Below are 19,900 nucleotides of genomic sequence, written 5' to 3' on the forward strand. Positions count from 1 at the left end.
ACCTTTGTGAAAGTTGAACAACCAGGTGCAATATGGCAAATATTTGCAAAATAAATATTTTAAAGAATAAATTAATGGAACATATTGACAAATATTATTTGCATTTCTTCTGCTTCTGCCATTCCACATTAGATTCAGTTCACTGTTGCAACACTGGATAGATGGACAATAAAAAACAAATGCCTTATTCATTTTTATTCAAAGTCTTGACTTCAACTGCACACATGGCCAGATTTATCAAAAGGCACTGGGCTTACAGAAGAGTCTGGGTATTTTTTTTAAATGAATGAAGGTGTTGGGCAGCATTGGGCAGTTTGTGGCCCCTCTCTTTTACTCTTTATTCCCTCAAGGTACATTAAATTCGATCCATGCGGTTGACAGTTGGTGTGTGAAATTAAAATTCTGATTTCTTTCTTGTCGACAACCAGTGGTCAGCCAAATCTTGATTTGTTGAGCAGAGCTCCTTGCCAGAGGATATTACAGTATGTTGCTATGATCAAAAAGAAGGTAGAGGTACACACAGTACTGAATTTTTTTTTTTTTTTTTTTTTTTAGGATTGCTAAGCTATATTTTCTGCATTGCATCAAATCTTTTGAGTGATTGAATTTCCTTCAGTTAATTTTGACTGGTTTAATAACAGAAAATATCTTTTATAATCAACAAAATAAAAACACTGCAAATAGACCTAAGAAGGACATAAAAATATACCCATATGTGTGGGTGGAATTGCCTGCAACCCAGATGCTGTCATGTTAATTAACATTGATGAGTTGCCACGGCACATCATAATTATATGCTTTCCTTAAGTCCCACAGAGGTTCTTGTAGGAATCTGCAATTCAGGTAATGCATGTGATGGACTTTCCAACCCTTTTAAACCCATTGAATTGATTATCATGAAAGAGGGCTACAACAATGAAATTTGCATGCCTGTGGAGAACTTTCATTGAGTTATGGATTGTTTTTGATTATTATTAAAGGATTAGTTCACTTTAAAATGAAAATTACCCCAAGCTTTACTCACCCTCAAGCCATCCTAGGTGTATATGACTTTCTTCTTTCTGATGAACACAGTCTGAGGTATATTAATAAATGTCCTGACACATCCAAGCTTTATAATGGCAGTGAACGGGACCAACGAGTATAAAGCTGAAGAAAGTGCATCCATCTATTATAAACGTACTCCACACGGATCCAGGGGGTTAATAAAGGCCTTCTAAAGCGAAGCGATGCGTTTGTGTAAGAAAAATATCCATATTTAACACATTATAAAGTAAAATATCTATCTTCCGCCATACTGTCTTCCGTATTTAACTTACGAAAAAACATAACTGACGCTTTTACGCTTTTTTGTAATTTGAATATGGAAGGCGTAGGACGTAGCGTAAGCGTTTTAAACTGCAAGAGTATTACACTTTCTTTGTAAGTTGAATACGCAAGGCGGTCTGGCGGAAGCTAGGTATTTTACTTTATAACTTATTAAATATGGATATTTTTCTTAGACAAAACGCATCGCTTCCCTTCAGAAAGCCTTTATTATTCCCCCGGAGGCGTGTAGAGTAGGTTTATAATGGATGTATGCACTTTCTTGAGCTTCATACTCATTGGTTCCATTCACTGCCATTATAAAGCTTGGATACGTAAGGATATGTAAGCAATAAGGTACGAGAGGCTGTGCTGTATTGTGAATAAGTCACGGCTGAAGGGCGTTGTTAGGCACGACGCGAAACGGAGCGCCTGCAACCCCTTCAGCCGTGACTTATTCACGATACAGCACTAGCCTCGAGTACCTTATTGCTTTTATAAAACGGTTACCACACAATACAAATATTAAAGCAAAAAATATGTATCAATGCAACTTTCATGAAGTAATCTTTCACTTCCGCCGTAAAAGCCTTCCTTCCACCAGAAAAAATAGTCCCTGACCGTGAACAGCAACAGAAGTTACATTATAACACCATTAGATGGCAGCAAAGACTGTCTTTATGAGTGTGTTACATTGAAAAGACTGAATTGTTGTGAACACGGAACAAGACACAACTGACAAATGCTTTGACTAGCGCTGTCAGTCATGGGAAAACCCCTTAACTGTTAAAAGGACAAGATAGTACATCGGACATTTAAACAGATTTTTTATTATAAACATAGACCTTCATGACCTGAAGGAAAATGCTAAATCTGAATGCAGGTAATAAACTCGCTCACTCAATCTCTTTCTCACAATACTCTTCTACATAATACATTAAGCTTCAATGAACAATATCAATTGAGAACAAACTGTTTATGTTGCTAAGAGTGGTTGCTAAGGGCGTTGTGTAGTGATACACAGAACAGTTCGGTGAAGCGGTCATAGCCATGTTTTATCGTGAATAAAACACAGCTATTGACCAATCGGAATCAAGGACAGGAACTAACCATTTTATAATTATTAATATAACTCATAAACTTGTGTCATAAAGAAGAAAGACATATAGACTTAGGATGGCTTGAGGGTGAGTAAAGCTTGGGGTAATTTTCATTTTAAAGTGAACTAATCCTTTAAGAATAAAACAAACTAACTATAACAGTGAAAGGATAGCGCCATAAATCTTTGCCTTGGTGTGAGATTATTTAAAAAAGGGTTTATTTCAAATCATTACAGAGAGCTTCAGAAACCAGTCACAAGAAACAAAGCAATTAACAAAACCTCTCAGCAAAAAAACAAAACACGTCACTCAGATGATCACAAATCTCAATCAGCCTTCTATTTATATTAAAATCCAAAAATAAATACATAAAAGAAATTTAATTATTCACTAAAATGCTGAAAAATTGCTCTGTAAAGGGCAGTTCCCTGGACTTACTCTGAGTCATCTAGTATCAAAACATCCCTTTGTTATGTGGACGCATTTGAATAATGCACGTATTCTGTATGCTGAATGGTGGCAGTGAAATTATGGCCAAAAGAATGAGAACACCCTCTACAGAGCGGCATCCATACAGAAATGATTTACTGTGTCTGATGTGGAAGAGAAAGACCTCCACAAAACCCAGACCCGAAACCCAGCGCATCACACTTCATACTGATGCTCCTATGTCTTGTTGAACATTTAAAACATATTTAAAAAGCATTAATCCCGCCCTTTGCAGCCATAACAGCTTACAGTTTTCTTGGAAGGCTTTTCACTAAATTTTGGAACATGGATGTAGGGATTTGTGACCATTCAGAGCATCAGTGAGGTATGGCACAACACTGACGATGGGCAAACGTTAGCTTGCAGTCAGTGTTCCAACTGATTCTGTAGCTGTCCAGATCCAGTTTATCTGAAAAATAATAAAAGTTGTGTTTACTCTACGTCTTTCATGTACATTGTCTTAACAGACTGGCTGATTGAGCCCAAGTTTAACGCGCGTTTAGATGGAACCACCAGGGGGAGACCGTGAACTTTAATTTAATTAGACTACTTGTGTCAAAATTGAAATGGCTTGGTATAGATAAATCATTGGTTTGATGTCGAATGGAACTGGCAAAAGACGTTCCCAGCGCATCATAACAAGTCATTTATACCGTTATCAATGTCAAAAGTTCGAAATTATTAGTATATATGACTTTTTCTGTCCAACCTGAAAGAACCAAACAACAACTTTCAATTTGTATACAAGGTGAGCTTTGAATTAATTGCATTTCATATTAAAAAGAAATAAATGGATTTCCAAGCCTTGATTCTTTTTGTTTCATTATCTTGTGCTCACAGCATCTGCGCGCGACCAAACATCATCTTTCAATCTACGTGGCACACCTGGCGCGCTCTGAATTACATATGCAGAATAGATTACTCAAATTTCGTATTAAAAAAAGAGAGAGAACTGTATTTGAAGGACTCGTCCCTTCGTTTCCTCTCAGAGACGCGTGTTTGCAGCATCTGCTCATGTGTGCGCGCGACTTCTCTTTTGGCACGCGCTGCGCACTTGGCAGCGACGCTCAGAAGAGTGAGGTGTGTGTAACCAAGAGCTAAAATTGGTTTCGTCATGAGGAAAAGTGAAGGAGCAAGCCGTTGCGATCTGTTCTCCTGTCTTGTTTGAAGGAACACAGGGCTCATCCTTCCTTATCAGAGAAGACAATTGAAGAATACTACTATTCGGAACACTTTTTTTGCGCCAAGAAACTCAATAATTTTACCCTTTTTTCTCTCGAAAGGGAACATGGTCGATTGAAAATTAATAAGACATCCAGCAAAAAAAGAAAAGAAACAATATTTAAATCGCACTTAACATTTTTCCAATAGGAATGGATTCGCTCATCACTTCCACTGACTTTCAAAGTAACTGGACAAACAACTCCATCGCACAGAATGAAACCGAGATATACTGGAACCAGTTTGTGCAGCCGGTTTGGAGGATAGTGCTCTGGGCAGTGGCTTACAGCACAATTGTCATTGTCTCCGTGGTGGGCAATATTACGGTAATATGGATCATTTTGGCGCACAAACGAATGAGAACCGTGACGAACTATTTCCTTGTGAACTTGGCGTTCGCTGAAGCGTCAATGTCCGCATTCAACACCGTTATAAACTTTGTTTACTCCGTGCACAACGAGTGGTATTTCGGACTTTATTACTGCCGATTCCACAACTTCTTTCCTATAGCCGCCGTCTTCGCTTCTATATATTCAATGACCGCGATTGCGCTCGACAGGTAAGTTCCTTCATTACCATTCCCATTCACACTATGGCACGCGCTATGAGCGCGGTTCTCAGTCAGCAGTTCGCGTGAGGGAACATTGGGTTTCTCGTTCACTGGCTGTGCTTGCCTGTTCTGTCGTAGAAAATGTACAAAATATAAGGTACGCTATATCAAATAGGCCTAAATGTGTTCAAAATTTAAATGTCTAATTTGTTTTTCGTAAAGCAGCCCCTTACCAAAATTACCAGTTTCCTCCTGATTGTAGAACATAACAGTGGTATTTTCTTATCAGCCACCCCGTCTAGGAGGGTCTAATTTTATATTCAGTTCAATATTTTTTACTCTACAAATCTAAAAACATTATAGACATAGCCTAGGTATTCAACATAATACAATGTCACCATTTTCTAGAGAAACTAAATCGGATCAGTTAACCTCAAAACTAGCTATATTTCGACTGAAGAGTCTTGTTTATATGTTTATATTTAGCTGAAATGACAAAAAAATTAAGAAGATCAAATGTGTTGAGGTGAGATTTTGTGTCATCTTTGGTCAAGAGGAAAAAAAAAAAAAAAAAAAAAAAATATATATATATATATATATATATTGCCCAGAGGGCATCTTACCCCCATCTTAAAAAGAAAAGGTTCTATATACTGTATAAACTTAAACGGTTCAGGCCCTTCATACAGTATATAGAACCTTTTAGGGGTTTTCATGGGATAATTTTATGGATTTAGTTTTAATTAATTTTTAATTTAAAAAAAAAAATTAATTAAACAGCTTACAAACATACTTTATCAGTAAAATAGTTACCTGTAAAAAATGAAAAGGAATATGCTAATTATTTAAGACATTCCTCCATATGAACCCATTTGGCATAAATTTGTCTTTTAAATCAAGTCAAGAAAGAACCATATAGGGTTCCTATATTAAACCCCATTGGACCTTTTTTCTAAGAGTGTACCCTATGGTTATAATGGATATGTAGTTATTGTTGATAACATTATAATGCAAACATAAGTGTAAAATTGTAGCTCTTTTCAGGTCCATATTAGGAATGATCTGTCAGGGAATGAACACAGACAGAGGATCCAAGTGCAAGAATAACAATATTTATTGACAGGAAAATGCTGTACAATAACTTCACTCCAAGGGTCAGTCGAGGCAGAGGCTGTGGCGTGCAGAGTGGCGAGGCACTGGGTGGCGCAGGGCTACAGCGGGTATCAGAGAACAAGGATAATCCAACCCAGAAAACAGGGCACACGACGAAAGTCCAGAATCCAAAAACCAGGAAGAAACACACAGAGAACACGACACCGGGAACAGCCTGCAACGAACTGACAAAGACCCATAAAGACATGCACAATATATAACAACCACTAACAAGACACGGCTGGCAACAGATCGCAATCAGACCATAATGGGTGACGCCCACACAATCATTCACTCACACCCAACACACACACACACACACACACACACACACACACACACACAACAACACACGAGGGTGAGTAAGTGAATCCATGAACCGTGACAGTACCCCCTCTCCTATGAGCGCCTCCTGGCGCTCCCAGGAGAGCCTACCTGTTGATAGTAATCATCAATAAGAGAGTGATCCAGGATGTCCCTGGCAGGAACCCAACTCCTCTCCTCCGGACCGTAACCCTCCCAGTCCACCAAGTACTGGAATCCGCGTCCCCTTCGCCTAGCGTCCAAAATACGACGAACCGAATAAACGGGTTCCCCATCTACGAGACGCGGCGGGGGGGGAACCGGAACCGGCGGATTAATGTTAGCATGAAAAACAGGTTTGATTTTAGATACGTGGAATACGGGGTGAATTCTACGGTACGCTGGGGGGAATTTGAGGCGGACTGTCACCGGACTAAGAATCTTGGTGACAGTAAACGGGCCAATGAATTTAGGTGCCAACTTATTACATACGGAGCGGAGCGGAATGTTCCTGGAAGAAAGCCACACTTTTTGTCCGACGACGTATACGGGAGGCTTCAGCCGGTGGCGATCGGCCTGGGCCTTGGTGCGCGCTCCCACCTGAATAAGAGTCTCTCGGGCTCTTCTCCACGTGTGACGACACCTCTGGACGAAGGCGTGAGCGGAGGGGACCGCGACTTCGGATTCCAGACTAGGAAAGATAGGTGGCTGGTAACCTAGACTACACTGGAAAGGCGACAGGCCCGTAGCCGACACTGGTAACGAGTTGTGCGCGTACTCCACCCAAGGAAGTTGCTGACTCCAGGATGAAGGATTCTGAGCTACCCGACATCGCAACGTTCTCCCCAAATCCTGGTTGGCTCTCTCAGCTTGCCCGTTACTCTGGGGATGGAACCCAGATGACAAACTAACAGTCGCTCCCAGTAATCTGCAAAACTCCTTCCAGAATCTGGAGGTAAACTGGGATCCCCTGTCAGAAACCACGTCTACCGGGAGGCCATGAATACGAAAGACGTGATTAATGACAGTAACCGCTGTCTCCTTGGCAGAGGGTAATTTGGGCAAGGGGATGAAATGTGCCGCCTTCGAGAACCGGTCCACTACGGTCAAAATCACCGTATTGCCCTGTGAAGGAGGGAGGCCTGTTACGAAATCTAGCGCTATGTGGGACCAGGGTCTTGAAGGGACAGACAGCGGTTGAAGAAGCCCATCTGGGGAACGATTAGAAATCTTACCACGAGCGCAGACAGAGCAAGCCAAAACAAAATTGCGAACATCGCGAGCCATGCAGGGCCACCAGAATCGTTGCTTAACCAAAAACATGGTACGACTAACCCCTGGATGACAAGCCAGATTGGAATCATGGCCCCATCGGATAACGTCTGGACGTAACCTCTTAGGTACAAATAATCGACTCGGTGGGCACCCGGGCGGAGGCGTTACCCCTTCTAAGGCCGTGTGGACCTTCGACTCGACCTCCCATGTGAGTGAAGAGACAATGAGTCTCTCAGGTAAAATACACTCGGGAGTGGACGGGCGCTCGGAACGATCAAAAATACGAGATAAAGCATCGGGCTTGATGTTCTTAGACCCGGGACGATATGATAGAGAAAAATCGAAACGACCGAAAAACAGAGCCCACCGAGCCTGCCTAGAGTTTAGTCTTTTAGCGGATCTGATGTATTCTAAATTCTTATGATCGGTCCAGACGATGAAAGGTACCCCCGACCCCTCCAACCAGTGACGCCATTCTTCCAAAGCTAATTTGACCGCCAGCAGCTCCCTGTTACCAATGTCGTAATTCCGTTCGGCGGCGGATAAGCGATGAGAAAAAAACGCGCAAGGATGCATCTTATCGTCCGTGGCGGCGCGCTGGGAAAGAACTGCCCCTACCCCCACCTCTGAAGCATCAACCTCCACCACAAACTGACGTGAAGGATCAGGGGCGACAAGAATGGGAGCCAAAAACAAAGCGGCTCTTCAGATTGGAAAATGCAGCCTCAGCTGTATTAGACCACCTGAACGCCGTTGCGGTGGAGGTTAAGGCGGTCAGAGGAGCGGCTAGTTGGCTGAAGTTGCGAATAAAACGCCGGTAAAAATTGGCGAATCCCAAAAACCTCTGCAGGGCCTTACGGGAATCTGGGATTGGCCAATCCACCACAGCCTTAACCTTGTCAGGATCCATGCGCACCCCCTCAGACGACACGATATACCCTAAAAATGGAACTGACTGTGCATGAAAAACGCACTTCTCCGCCTTGACAAAAAGCCCATTCTCTAGCAGCCTCTGGAGCACTCGTCTGACGTGTTGCACATGTTCCTGGAGAGAAGAAGAAAATATCAATATGTCGTCCAGGTAGACATAAATGAACTGATCGATCATGTCTCTCAACACGTCATTAACGAGTGCTTGAAACACGGCGGGCGAGTTGGAAAGGCCGAAAGGCATAACCAAGTATTCAAAGTGCCCTCTAGGGGTGTTAAATGCCGTCTTCCACTCATCCCCCTCCCTAATGCGAACCAAATGATAAGCGTTGCGCAGGTCCAATTTCGTGAAAAGAGACGCGCCCTGCAGCCGTTCAAAGGCAGAAGACATCAACGGCAAAGGATAAGTATTCTTTACCGTGATGTTGTTCAGTCCTCTGTAATCAATGCACGGCCGCAGCGACCCGTCCTTCTTACCCACGAAAAAAAAACCCGCCCCCGCGGGAGACGAGGAAGGGCGGATGATCCCAGCTGCCAGAGAATCAGAAATGTATTTCTCCATGACCTCCCTTTCAGGATTAGAAAGTGAATATAACTTGCCTTTAGGCGGAGAAGACCCTGGTACTAAGTCTATGGCACAGTCGTAGGGACGATGCGGAGGAAGAGAAGCAGCCCGGGACTTACTGAACACTTCCTTCAGGTCAAGGTACTCCTCTGGCACGTTTGACAGATTCACCGACGACTCCTGTAACACAGAACGAGACACAGAAGAACAGGCAGACAACAAACAAGACGCATGACACTGGTTGCTCCATTCTGCCACGGACCCCTGACCCCACTCGATCCTGGGCTTGTGTTTGAGCAACCACGGATGACCCAAGACGACCGGATGAGTAGTAGATCTAGAAATAAAAAATGGCAACTGTTCAGTGTGATTACCGGAAGTGATGACGGTTAAGGGCTCCGTGGTGTGTGTGATGGTGGGTAGCTTCTGTCCATTAAGGGCGATGACAGTTATGGCATGTTCCAAAGGGTGAATGGGTATGTGCAAACGCGTGACCAGATCATAGTCCATGATGCTGCCCTCCGCCCCCGAGTCGACCAGAGCCTGGCAGGTGTGATGCCCCGATACCCACTGTAGTCTCACCGGGAGGAGTGTCGCAGATGAGGATTTATCCAAGGAAAGACCACCCGACAATAACCTCGGTACTACTGTCGGGCTCTGCCTTTTACGGGACACTCCCTAAGAAAATGCCCCGCCCCTCCACAGTACAAACACAGTCCCATCTCTCTCCGGTGTAATCTCTCCTCCCGGGAGAGCCGAGCTCTACCCACCTGCATGGGTTCAGGATCGAACGGGGGACCGACCGTGTTAACTCCGCTGGCACCGCTCTCCTCCATTTCCTCGAAGCGCGCTACGGGCCTCTTACGCGCCGCGCGTTCTTGCAAGCGAGCGTCCACCCGCAGCGCGAGCTCAATGAGACCGTCGAGACTGGTGGGTAGATCCAGCTGGTAAATCTCCTGCTGAACACGGTCGGCCAACCCATGCAGGAACATATCCCACTGCGCCTCCTCGTTCCACTTGCATTCCGCTGCCAGGGTGCGGAATTTGATGGCGTAATCAGACACTGGTTGGATTCCCTGCCGCAGATCCGCGAGTTTGCGCGCGGCCTCCCGTCCCGCCACCGAACGGTCGAAGACCCGTCTCATCTCCTGCGACAGGGTGTGGAATGAGGAGCAGCACTGATGTTTGTTCTCCCACACCGCTGTTCCCCACAACGCTGCGCGTCCCGTCAGAAGCGTCATGACCAACGCGACTTTAGATTCCTCAGAGGAAAACGTGTTAGGTTGCAAAGAGAAATAAATAGAGCACTTCGTTAGAAAGGCTCTACAAACATCTGGTTCTCCAGCATACCTCTCTGGTGCAGGAATACGCGGCTCTTGTTGACTGCTGACGTTGGCGGATGGGTGGGGAACAGACGGTGGAGCTGGCGCAGTGGGAGATGAAAGATGTTGAACCTGGGTAGATAACTCAGCCACCTGCGCCACCAACGCCTGAACGGCACGAGCAGTGGCCACCACTTGCTCGTCCTGATGATCCATCCGTTGAGCACTCCTGCTCAAATACTCCTGAAGATCCGACGACCTTGCTGGATCCATAAGTGGTCAGTTCGTTCTGTCAGGGAATGAACACAGACAGAGGATCCAAGTGCAAGAATAACAATATTTATTGACAGGAAAATGCTGTACAATAACTTCACTCCAAGGGTCAGTCGAGGCAGAGGCTGTGGCGTGCAGAGTGGCGAGGCACTGGGTGGCGCAGGGCTACAGCGGGTATCAGAGAACAAGGATAATCCAACCCAGAAAACAGGGCACACGACGAAAGTCCAGAATCCAAAAACCAGGAAGAAACACACAGAGAACACGACACCGGGAACAGCCTGCAACGAACTGACAAAGACCCATAAAGACATGCACAATATATAACAACCACTAACAAGACACGGCTGGCAACAGATCGCAATCAGACCATAATGGGTGACGCCCACACAATCATTCACTCACACCCAACACACACACACACACACACACACACACACACACACACACAACAACACACGAGGGTGAGTAAGTGAATCCATGAACCGTGACATGATCATAGCATAAATGGCAGAGTTCATTCGTCTGTGATGTCATATGATAGATGATGATTATTTGTCATCCCACTCATAACATACCATAGTCATCGTTTAGAAACCTTGATTTCTTTAGTCTGTGTGTGGTTGAGAGGTGATGTGGTAATTGTAAGAGTGCCATGTCTGCCTTGTTTCTTCATTCATCAGTTGTCAAGAATAAGGAATTAGAAGGCCCAGATTTCAGTTAATGTCTGACCTTTCATCATCCCATTCTAATTGTAAGATGTCATGTTTCCAACTTTTTGACACAGCACAGCTAATATTAAAAAAAACATGCCTGCTTACATTTATCTACATGCAGAAACATGAACTTCTTTAAAATTCTATTACCTGAGAGACCTGTAGGGGAGATGGAGGGCAGGCTTCTTGGGAAGACTGCCGTGTGTGTTCAGGTCCTTGTAGAGGAAATTCTTGTCAGAGCACTAATGGGTTATTTATCTTAGAAAGATTCTTTTGAAAAAAAAAAAAAAAAAAAAAGAGAAAAAAAGCAAGCCAAGATTACATTCTCTCTAGACATATTTTGAAGCACACACAGCAAATTAATCATGTGTTTACAAACAAATAACTTACAGCAATGCCTTGTTTTTTCTTATAGAGAAGACATCTAGCCTAGAGCTTTTCATTAAGTACTCCAAGTAGTTCTAGGAGTAGTAAAATCTGTAGAATTAGAGCATGTTTTATCTTCCGCCAGTTTTAAGTGATTTCTGTCATGCAGTGATTTGATTATCATCAACTAATGGGCAATATGAGGTTGGAAAACTGAATTATGCCTAAAGATGTAATGTAGAAGTACAATTTAATTAGCATTCTCAGAATGCTTGGTTCCTGACAAACCTCAAATTGTTTTACATTAGATGAAACAGTTAAAGTCAGTATAAAATGAAAATTTGCCCTATCCCTTTTTTTCGAAATGCATTTTATTGATCATATTGTGATCATCCAACATTTTTTTTTTTTGACATCATAATCTTTAAACAAACCGTCATAACTCGATCTATGGTAAAAATGACAAAATTCCCTCTGGTGATTATTCTTCAGTCCTTTAGTATGCTTAAAACCCACCCCTTTCTTATAATTGACTATAAGCTCATAATCAGATCTGCCTCCATCCAATCAACAACCAGATACAACCCCATGTACGTCACAATACAGAGAAAATATCTGTCTACTTTCATTACATTGTGCCTTTAGGAAAGTCCAGACATTAGCGAAAGGCACAATAACAAAGCCGTTTGAAAAAGTTTTAGTGTACACTCACCGGCCATTTTGCTATATACACTTTCCTAGTACCAGGTTTACCCCTTTTTGCCTTCAGAACTGCCTTAATTCTTCGTGTCATATAGATTCAACAAGTGCTTTTGGTCCATATTGACATGATAGCATTACACAGTTGCTGCAGATTTGTTGGCTGCACATCCATGATGCGAATCTCCCATTCCACCACATCCCAAAGGTGCTCTAATGCATTAAGAGCTGGTGACTGTAGAGGCCATTTGAGAATAGTGAACTCATTGACATGTTCAAGAAATCAGTTTGAGATGATTTGAGCTTTGTGACATGGTGCATTATCCTGCTGGAAGTAATCAGAAGATGGGTACACTGTGGTCATAAAGGGATGGACATGGTCAGCAACAATACGCAGGTAGCATTTAAGAGATGCTTAATTGGTACCAAGGGCCCAAAGTGTGCCAAGAAAATATCCCCCACACCATTACACCACCAGTAGCAGCCTAAACCATTGATACAAGGCAGGACGGATCCATGCTTTCATGTTGTTCACACAAAATCATAATCCTACCATTTGGATGTTGTCACAGAAATTCGAGACTCATCAGACCAGGCAATGTTTTTCCAATCGAATTGTAGCCCCAGATTCCTGTTCTTAGCTAAAAGGACTGGCACCCGGTGTGGTCTTCTCCTGCTGTAGCCCATCTGCTTCAAGGTTTGACGTGTTGTAAATTCAGAGATGCTCTTCTGCAGACCATGGTTGTAACGAGTGGTTATTTGAGTTACTGTTGCCTTTCTATCAGCTCGAACCAGTCTGGCCATTCTCCTCTGACCTCTGGCTTCAATAAGGCATTTTTGCCCACAGGACTGCTGCTCACTGGATATTTTCTCTTTTTCTGACCATTATCTGTACGTGAAAATCCCAGTAAATCTGCCGATTCTGGAATACTCAGACCAGCCCGTCTGGCACCAACAGCCATGCCATGTTCAAAGCCACTTAAATCACCTTTCATCCCCATTCTGATGCTCAGTTTGAACTTCAGCGGATCATCTTGACCATGTGTGCATCTCAGTCAGCTTCCTATTTCAGCAGTCAGGGCACTGATCAAGGAGTCGGCCATTTTAAGAGCTGTCTCAATTGTAAAATCCTACCAGTGCACTGAAAAGTTTGCTCCCTAAATAGTCTGAAATGAAAACCAGGGAGCATCGTTGCTCACTATGTTCCCTTAACTGAAGTTCTGAATGGCAAAACATAAATCATGTGAGCCAACTCACTACACATAATGACATGCAATGGATGTTTTTTAAAATAGAAAACCATTATTTAGTTATATTTCAGCATAAACGTACATCACTAGACAGGTAATGAACATAATCAACCTAACATTTATAGTTTATTTATGGCTGAAATGTTGCATGTATATATAACAAGCAAAGTATTTATTATAATGTAGCGCACTTTAAATACCATTAAAGAATAATGTCAGAAAGATATCAGTTCTGATGTTGTTCATAAAGTAGTGGTGTTGTACAATGAGGACGTTGACATGTCACCAAAAAATCAGTCATCAGTGTCCCAATGTTTAGTGAGCCAGGGTCCTTACTGTCCTTACCAATGCCTGAATTTGTGTACACAATATGCTGATTCACGACCTAGGGGAGCTATGGGAGCTGATTGAGACACACTCCATGTCCTCATGCCTATAAAGTAGCTGCCTAGTACCTATAAAGGGGCCGGCAAGTGTGTATATATTTATTATATTTATATTTGTGATGCGATCTGGGAAAACCCGTCGGATGTCGCGATGGAACGTTTTCAGTAAAGTCAAAAAATAGGTTGAATGTCATTTTTTTTTTTTTTTTTGTCAAAATTGGGTTTTCATTAAATTATCATTCTATAACACCTTGTCTATCATCTCTGAAAATATCTTGGCAAAATTCGCCTGTTAAGTGCAGAAAAATAGCGATTTATAGTGGCAAGGCTGTCTTTCTCTAACGTTACTGTTTAAGAACACACCCAGCGGAGGTAAAAAAAAAAAAAAAAAATGCCCATAGCTTTCCCTCTCTTAAAACTACAAAGACAGTTCACCTATCAAAATAAACCACATGACATATAGAATGAAGGTGTATTAATGCAAATTCCCCACCAGTCCTGTATAACGGCACACAAATATTTTTTTTTAATACAACGTTATCGTGAGAAGGCGGAGCACAAGAGAACAACGGAGCTATGAACATACATGTTCTAATTATGTGTTTATGAGAGGCTGAATTCAAATCAAATACTGCCAAACTGCACATAGTACTTCTGAATAGGATGTCTGCTTCATAAAATGTATGAAAATATGGATATGGTTCAGATCACTCAAATAAATGGAGGCGTCCTTAAAGGAACACTCCACTTTTTTTTGAAAATATGCTCATTTTCCAACTCCCCTAGAGTTAAACAGTTGAGTTTTACCATTTTCGAATCCATTCAGCCGATCTCTGGGTCTGGCGGTACCACTTTTAGCATAGCTTAGCATAGTTCATTGAATCTGATTAGACCGTTAGCATCTCGCTCAAAAATGACCAGAGAGTTTCGATATTTTTCCTATTTAAAACTTGACTCTTCTGTAGTTACATCGTGTACTAAGACCGACGGAAAATGAAAAGTTCGTCAATTGCAATTGCAACTATGCTAAGCTATGCTAAAAGTGGTGCCACCAGACCCGGAGATTGGCTGAATGGATTCGAAAACAGTAAAACTCAACTGTTTAACTCTAGGGGAGTTGGAAAATGAGCCTATTTTCAAAAAAAGTGGAGTGTTCCTTTAAATGGTCAGTAATGGAGCTTGGATGTCATGTAGTGAAAAAGTTTGGTACTGTGCCCAAACAAAATCTTACTGAAAGCTCATTTTTGAAATATATCAACCTAAAATTTGGAATGTTGACATTTTTGGCTTTGATTTTCTTGCAGTTTAAGAGTAAAACAAATTTTGTAATATATTATTATAAAATATAAACAATTATATTTTTACATTTTCATAAACTTAAACTTCTATAACTTTTTTGAATTCACTTTCCTAATTTATTTCACTTCTACAATAATCTGACAAGTGTCTCCTTTAAAACAAGACCAACCTTAGGTCTATATTCAAAAGCATCCTTGACTTAAAACCATTTTTGTTTGTGCAGTGCATTTTCATATCTATGTGAAAAAAGGGGGTGACAGTTATTTAAACCTGTTTTTCTCAAAATTCCATTCCTGAAAATCAGAGCGATCAGCCGACTTCAGATATGAAAGAAGTAAAAACGGATTTGGAAAGGGCTCGAATCCAGCTTTCATATGGTATTGTGATCTGTGATAGGTAAAATTTGATCATAAAAAAACTGTGATAGGTCAAATTTGATTTTTAAAATTTATTTATATGGATATTACTTACTATTTTGCCTTACTGTTTATATTATAATCATCCAGTAAAACCTGGTTATGAATAATTATTGCAATACATACTCTCCTCAGCACTTTGGCTGTTGTTTTGCTTGCCCAGATTTCAGCTCTGTTGCTCTTGTTGAGTCATTGTTGCTTTGTTAACACATGCAGACGGGTATACGTTCACAAACAGCAGCAGGGCTGTCACCTCTGTGCAGACAGATCACTTGGGCTAAACTGCAGTGTGTGACATAATTGTGTTACTTGCTTTAGTAGCAACGAACGATTGCCTCTTTGTCCAAATATAACATCTCACATTCTCACTTGCCTCACTTATCAGCTGTTTTTACTTTTAATTTCTTGCATTTAAACACATGTAGACCTAAAAGTGCTGACAAGCGCACACACCTCAAAGTCAAGCTGTGATGGCATGCTAAAGAGCATTTGTGTGCTGGTAAAATGGCACATGGCTCAGAGGCTCAAACTGTCATGTGTGGCAGGAATAGGATTCATAATAAAATTACAGGCTTAAAGCTAAATTTGAAAGAAAAGCACTGCAAGCATCAAATTGTGTAACCACACTGTCCATCTCCGCTCCCTCTAGCATGTTGTCGTTATTGATTTAGCCCTGCTGCTGTTCAGACCGATGATCTGTTGCCTTGAGCTCCACTTATGTCAAACAGATGTACTTGAATGTATGTCGGTGCTGTGTCTGACCTCTTCACCTGCTGGAGTGTGCCATGAGTTCATTGTCAGTTCCTCATTTACTCACTCATCTTCTCTGGCACTGTATGTAATAATGTTGTCCTTCAGGGCATTACTTTTGAAAAATCTGATTGTCTATCACATATAAGCTTAAGTGTGTGCGCCTGGTGGTGGTTTAACTGTAAATTTTTCCCATTATCAGTGGAGTGGAAGTTCTCTCATTTTACTAAATTACCAATATAAAATTGATGTTTTTTTTTTCTCTTTGATGTTTTATTTTAATGCTTTGAGGCAATAGATTTCAAAGAATTTCAAAGCAATATTTCACCCGGAAATGGACCTTTTATAATAATTTACTTAATTAACAAAAAATATATATATATATTTTGAAGAATATCCTGCTTACTCTTTTCTGAAGTGAAAGTGAATGTGGACTGGATCTGTCAAACTCCAAAATTACAAAAATTCACCATAAAAGCACCATAAAAGATGATCTCCTCCTGCAAAAAGCCCAAATAATACATGTCATATAGACTGCAGAAAATGGCACAATAAAACTATTAATTGCCAGATACAATGGGCTTTTGCATGTGAGAAAACCAAATATGATTGCTGTCAGTGGTGACATATTTGATTTATGGAAGCCCATTTCCGCCACTGTCACGGTTCATGGATTCACTTACTCACCCTCGTGTGTTGTTGTGTGTGTGTGTGTGTGTGTGTGTGTGTGTGTGTGTGTGTGTTGGGTGTGAGTGAATGATTGTGTGGGCGTTTCCCATTATGGTCTGATTGCGATCTGTTGCCAGCCGTGTCTTGTTAGTGGTTGTTATATATTGTGCATGTCTCTATGGGTCTTTGTCAGTTCGTTGCAGGCTGTTCCCGGTGTCGTGTTCTCTGTGTGTTTCTTCCTGGTTTTTGGATTCTGGACTTTCGTCGTGTGCCCTGTTTTCTGGGTTGGATTATCCTTGTTCTCTGATACCCGCTGTAGCCCTGCGCCACCCAGTGCCTCGCCACTCTGCACGCCACAGCCTCTGCCTCGACTGACCCTTGGAGTGAAGTTATTGTACAGCATTTTTCCTGTCAATAAATATTGTTATTCTTGCACTTGGATCCTCTGTCTGTGTTCATTCCCTGACAGAACGAACTGACCACTTATGGATCCAGCAAGGTCGTCGGATCTTCAGGAGTATTTGAGCAGGAGTGCTCAACGGATGGATCATCAGGACGAGCAAGTGGTGGCCACTGCTCGTGCCGTTCAGGCGTTGGTGGCGCAGGTGGCTGAGTTATCTACCCAGGTTCAACATCTTTCATCTCCCACTGCGCCAGCTCCACCGTCTGTTCCCCACCCATCCGCCAACGTCAGCAGTCAACAAGAGCCGCGTATTCCTGCACCAGAGAGGTATGCTGGAGAACCAGATGTTTGTAGAGCCTTTCTAACGAAGTGCTCTATTTATTTCTCTTTGCAACCTAACACGTTTTCTTCTGAGGAATCTAAAGTCGCGTTGGTCATGACGCTTCTGACGGGACGCGCAGCGTTGTGGGGAACAGCGGTGTGGGAGAACAAACATCAGTGCTGCTCCTCATTCCACACCCTGTCGCAGGAGATGAGACGGGTCTTCGACCGTTCGGTGGCGGGACGGGAGGCCGCGCGCAAACTCGCGGATCTGCGGCAGGGAATCCAACCAGTGTCTGATTACGCCATCAAATTCCGCACCCTGGCAGCGGAATGCAAGTGGAACGAGGAGGCGCAGTGGGATATGTTCCTGCATGGGTTGGCCGACCGTGTTCAGCAGGAGATTTACCAGCTGGATCTACCCACCAGTCTCGACGGTCTCATTGAGCTCGCGCTGCGGGTGGACGCTCGCTTGCAAGAACGCGCGGCGCGTAAGAGGCCCGTAGCGCGCTTCGAGGAAATGGAGGAGAGCGGTGCCAGCGGAGTTAACACGGTCGGTCCCCCGTTCGATCCTGAACCCATGCAGGTGGGTAGAGCTCGGCTCTCCCGGGGGGAGAGATTACACCGGAGAGAGATGGGACTGTGTTTGTACTGTGGAGGGGCGGGGCATTTTCTTAGGGAGTGTCCCGTAAAAGGCAGAGCCCGACAGTAGTACCGAGGTTATTGTCGGGTGGTCTTTCCTTGGATAAATCCTCATCTGCGACACTCCTCCCGGTGAGACTACAGTGGGTATCGGGGCATCACACCTGCCAGGCTCTGGTCGACTCGGGGGCGGAGGGCAGCATCATGGACTATGATCTGGTCACGCGTTTGCACATACCCATTCACCCTTTGGAACATGCCATAACTGTCATCGCCCTTAATGGACAGAAGCTACCCACCATCACACACGCCACGGAGCCCTTAACCGTCATCACTTCCGGTAATCACACTGAACAGTTGCCATTTTTTATTTCTAGATCTACTACTCATCCGGTCGTCTTGGGTCATCCGTGGTTGCTCAAACACAAGCCCAGGATCGAGTGGGGTCAGGGGTCCGTGGCAGAATGGAGCAACCAGTGTCATGCGTCTTGTTTGTTGTCTGCCTGTTCTTCTGTGTCTCGTTCTGTGTTACAGGAGTCGTCGGTGAATCTGTCAAACGTGCCAGAGGAGTACCTTGACCTGAAGGAAGTGTTCAGTAAGTCCCGGGCTGCTTCTCTTCCTCCGCATCGTCCCTACGACTGTGCCATAGACTTAGTACCAGGGTCTTCTCCGCCTAAAGGCAAGTTATATTCACTTTCTAATCCTGAAAGGGAGGTCATGGAGAAATACATTTCTGATTCTCTGGCAGCTGGGATCATCCGCCCTTCCTCGTCTCCCGCGGGGGCGGGTTTTTTTTTCGTGGGTAAGAAGGACGGGTCGCTGCGGCCGTGCATTGATTACAGAGGACTGAACAACATCACGGTAAAGAATACTTATCCTTTGCCGTTGATGTCTTCTGCCTTTGAACGGCTGCAGGGCGCGTCTCTTTTCACGAAATTGGACCTGCGCAACGCTTATCATTTGGTTCGCATTAGGGAGGGGGATGAGTGGAAGACGGCATTTAACACCCCTAGAGGGCACTTTGAATACTTGGTTATGCCTTTCGGCCTTTCCAACTCGCCCGCCGTGTTTCAAGCACTCGTTAATGACGTGTTGAGAGACATGATCGATCAGTTCATTTATGTCTACCTGGACGACATATTGATATTTTCTTCTTCTCTCCAGGAACATGTGCAACACGTCAGACGAGTGCTCCAGAGGCTGCTAGAGAATGGGCTTTTTGTCAAGGCGGAGAAGTGCGTTTTTCATGCACAGTCAGTTCCATTTTTAGGGTATATCGTGTCGTCTGAGGGGGTGCGCATGGATCCTGACAAGGTTAAGGCTGTGGTGGATTGGCCAATCCCAGATTCCCGTAAGGCCCTGCAGAGGTTTTTGGGATTCGCCAATTTTTACCGGCGTTTTATTCGCAACTTCAGCCAACTAGCCGCTCCTCTGACCGCCTTAACCTCCACCGCAACGGCGTTCAGGTGGTCTAATACAGCTGAGGCTGCATTTTCCA

The 19,900-nt window shown here is 43.3% G+C and overlaps 1 protein-coding gene across 3 annotated transcripts in view; it reads left to right on the forward strand.

Annotated features, from left to right (window-relative positions):
* tacr1a (tachykinin receptor 1a) overlaps window positions 1–19,900 on the forward strand; it is a 61,906-nt gene that overhangs the window by 10,010 nt on the left and 31,996 nt on the right. Inside the window, exon 1 of one of the 3 annotated variants that reach the window (XM_051892605.1) lies at window positions 3,941–4,674. The exons of the other annotated variants lie outside the window; for them this stretch is intronic. Coding sequence (XP_051748565.1) covers window positions 4,268–4,674 — 407 coding nt within the window. The 5' untranslated portion in view covers window positions 3,941–4,267. Of the gene's footprint in view, window positions 1–3,940; window positions 4,675–19,900 lie in introns of those variants that run through there. 3 annotated transcript variants of the gene reach the window in all.

This window comes from Ctenopharyngodon idella, chromosome 5 (assembly GCF_019924925.1).
Source record: "Ctenopharyngodon idella isolate HZGC_01 chromosome 5, HZGC01, whole genome shotgun sequence".
In the NCBI taxonomy this organism is placed as follows: domain Eukaryota; kingdom Metazoa; phylum Chordata; class Actinopteri; order Cypriniformes; family Xenocyprididae; genus Ctenopharyngodon; species Ctenopharyngodon idella.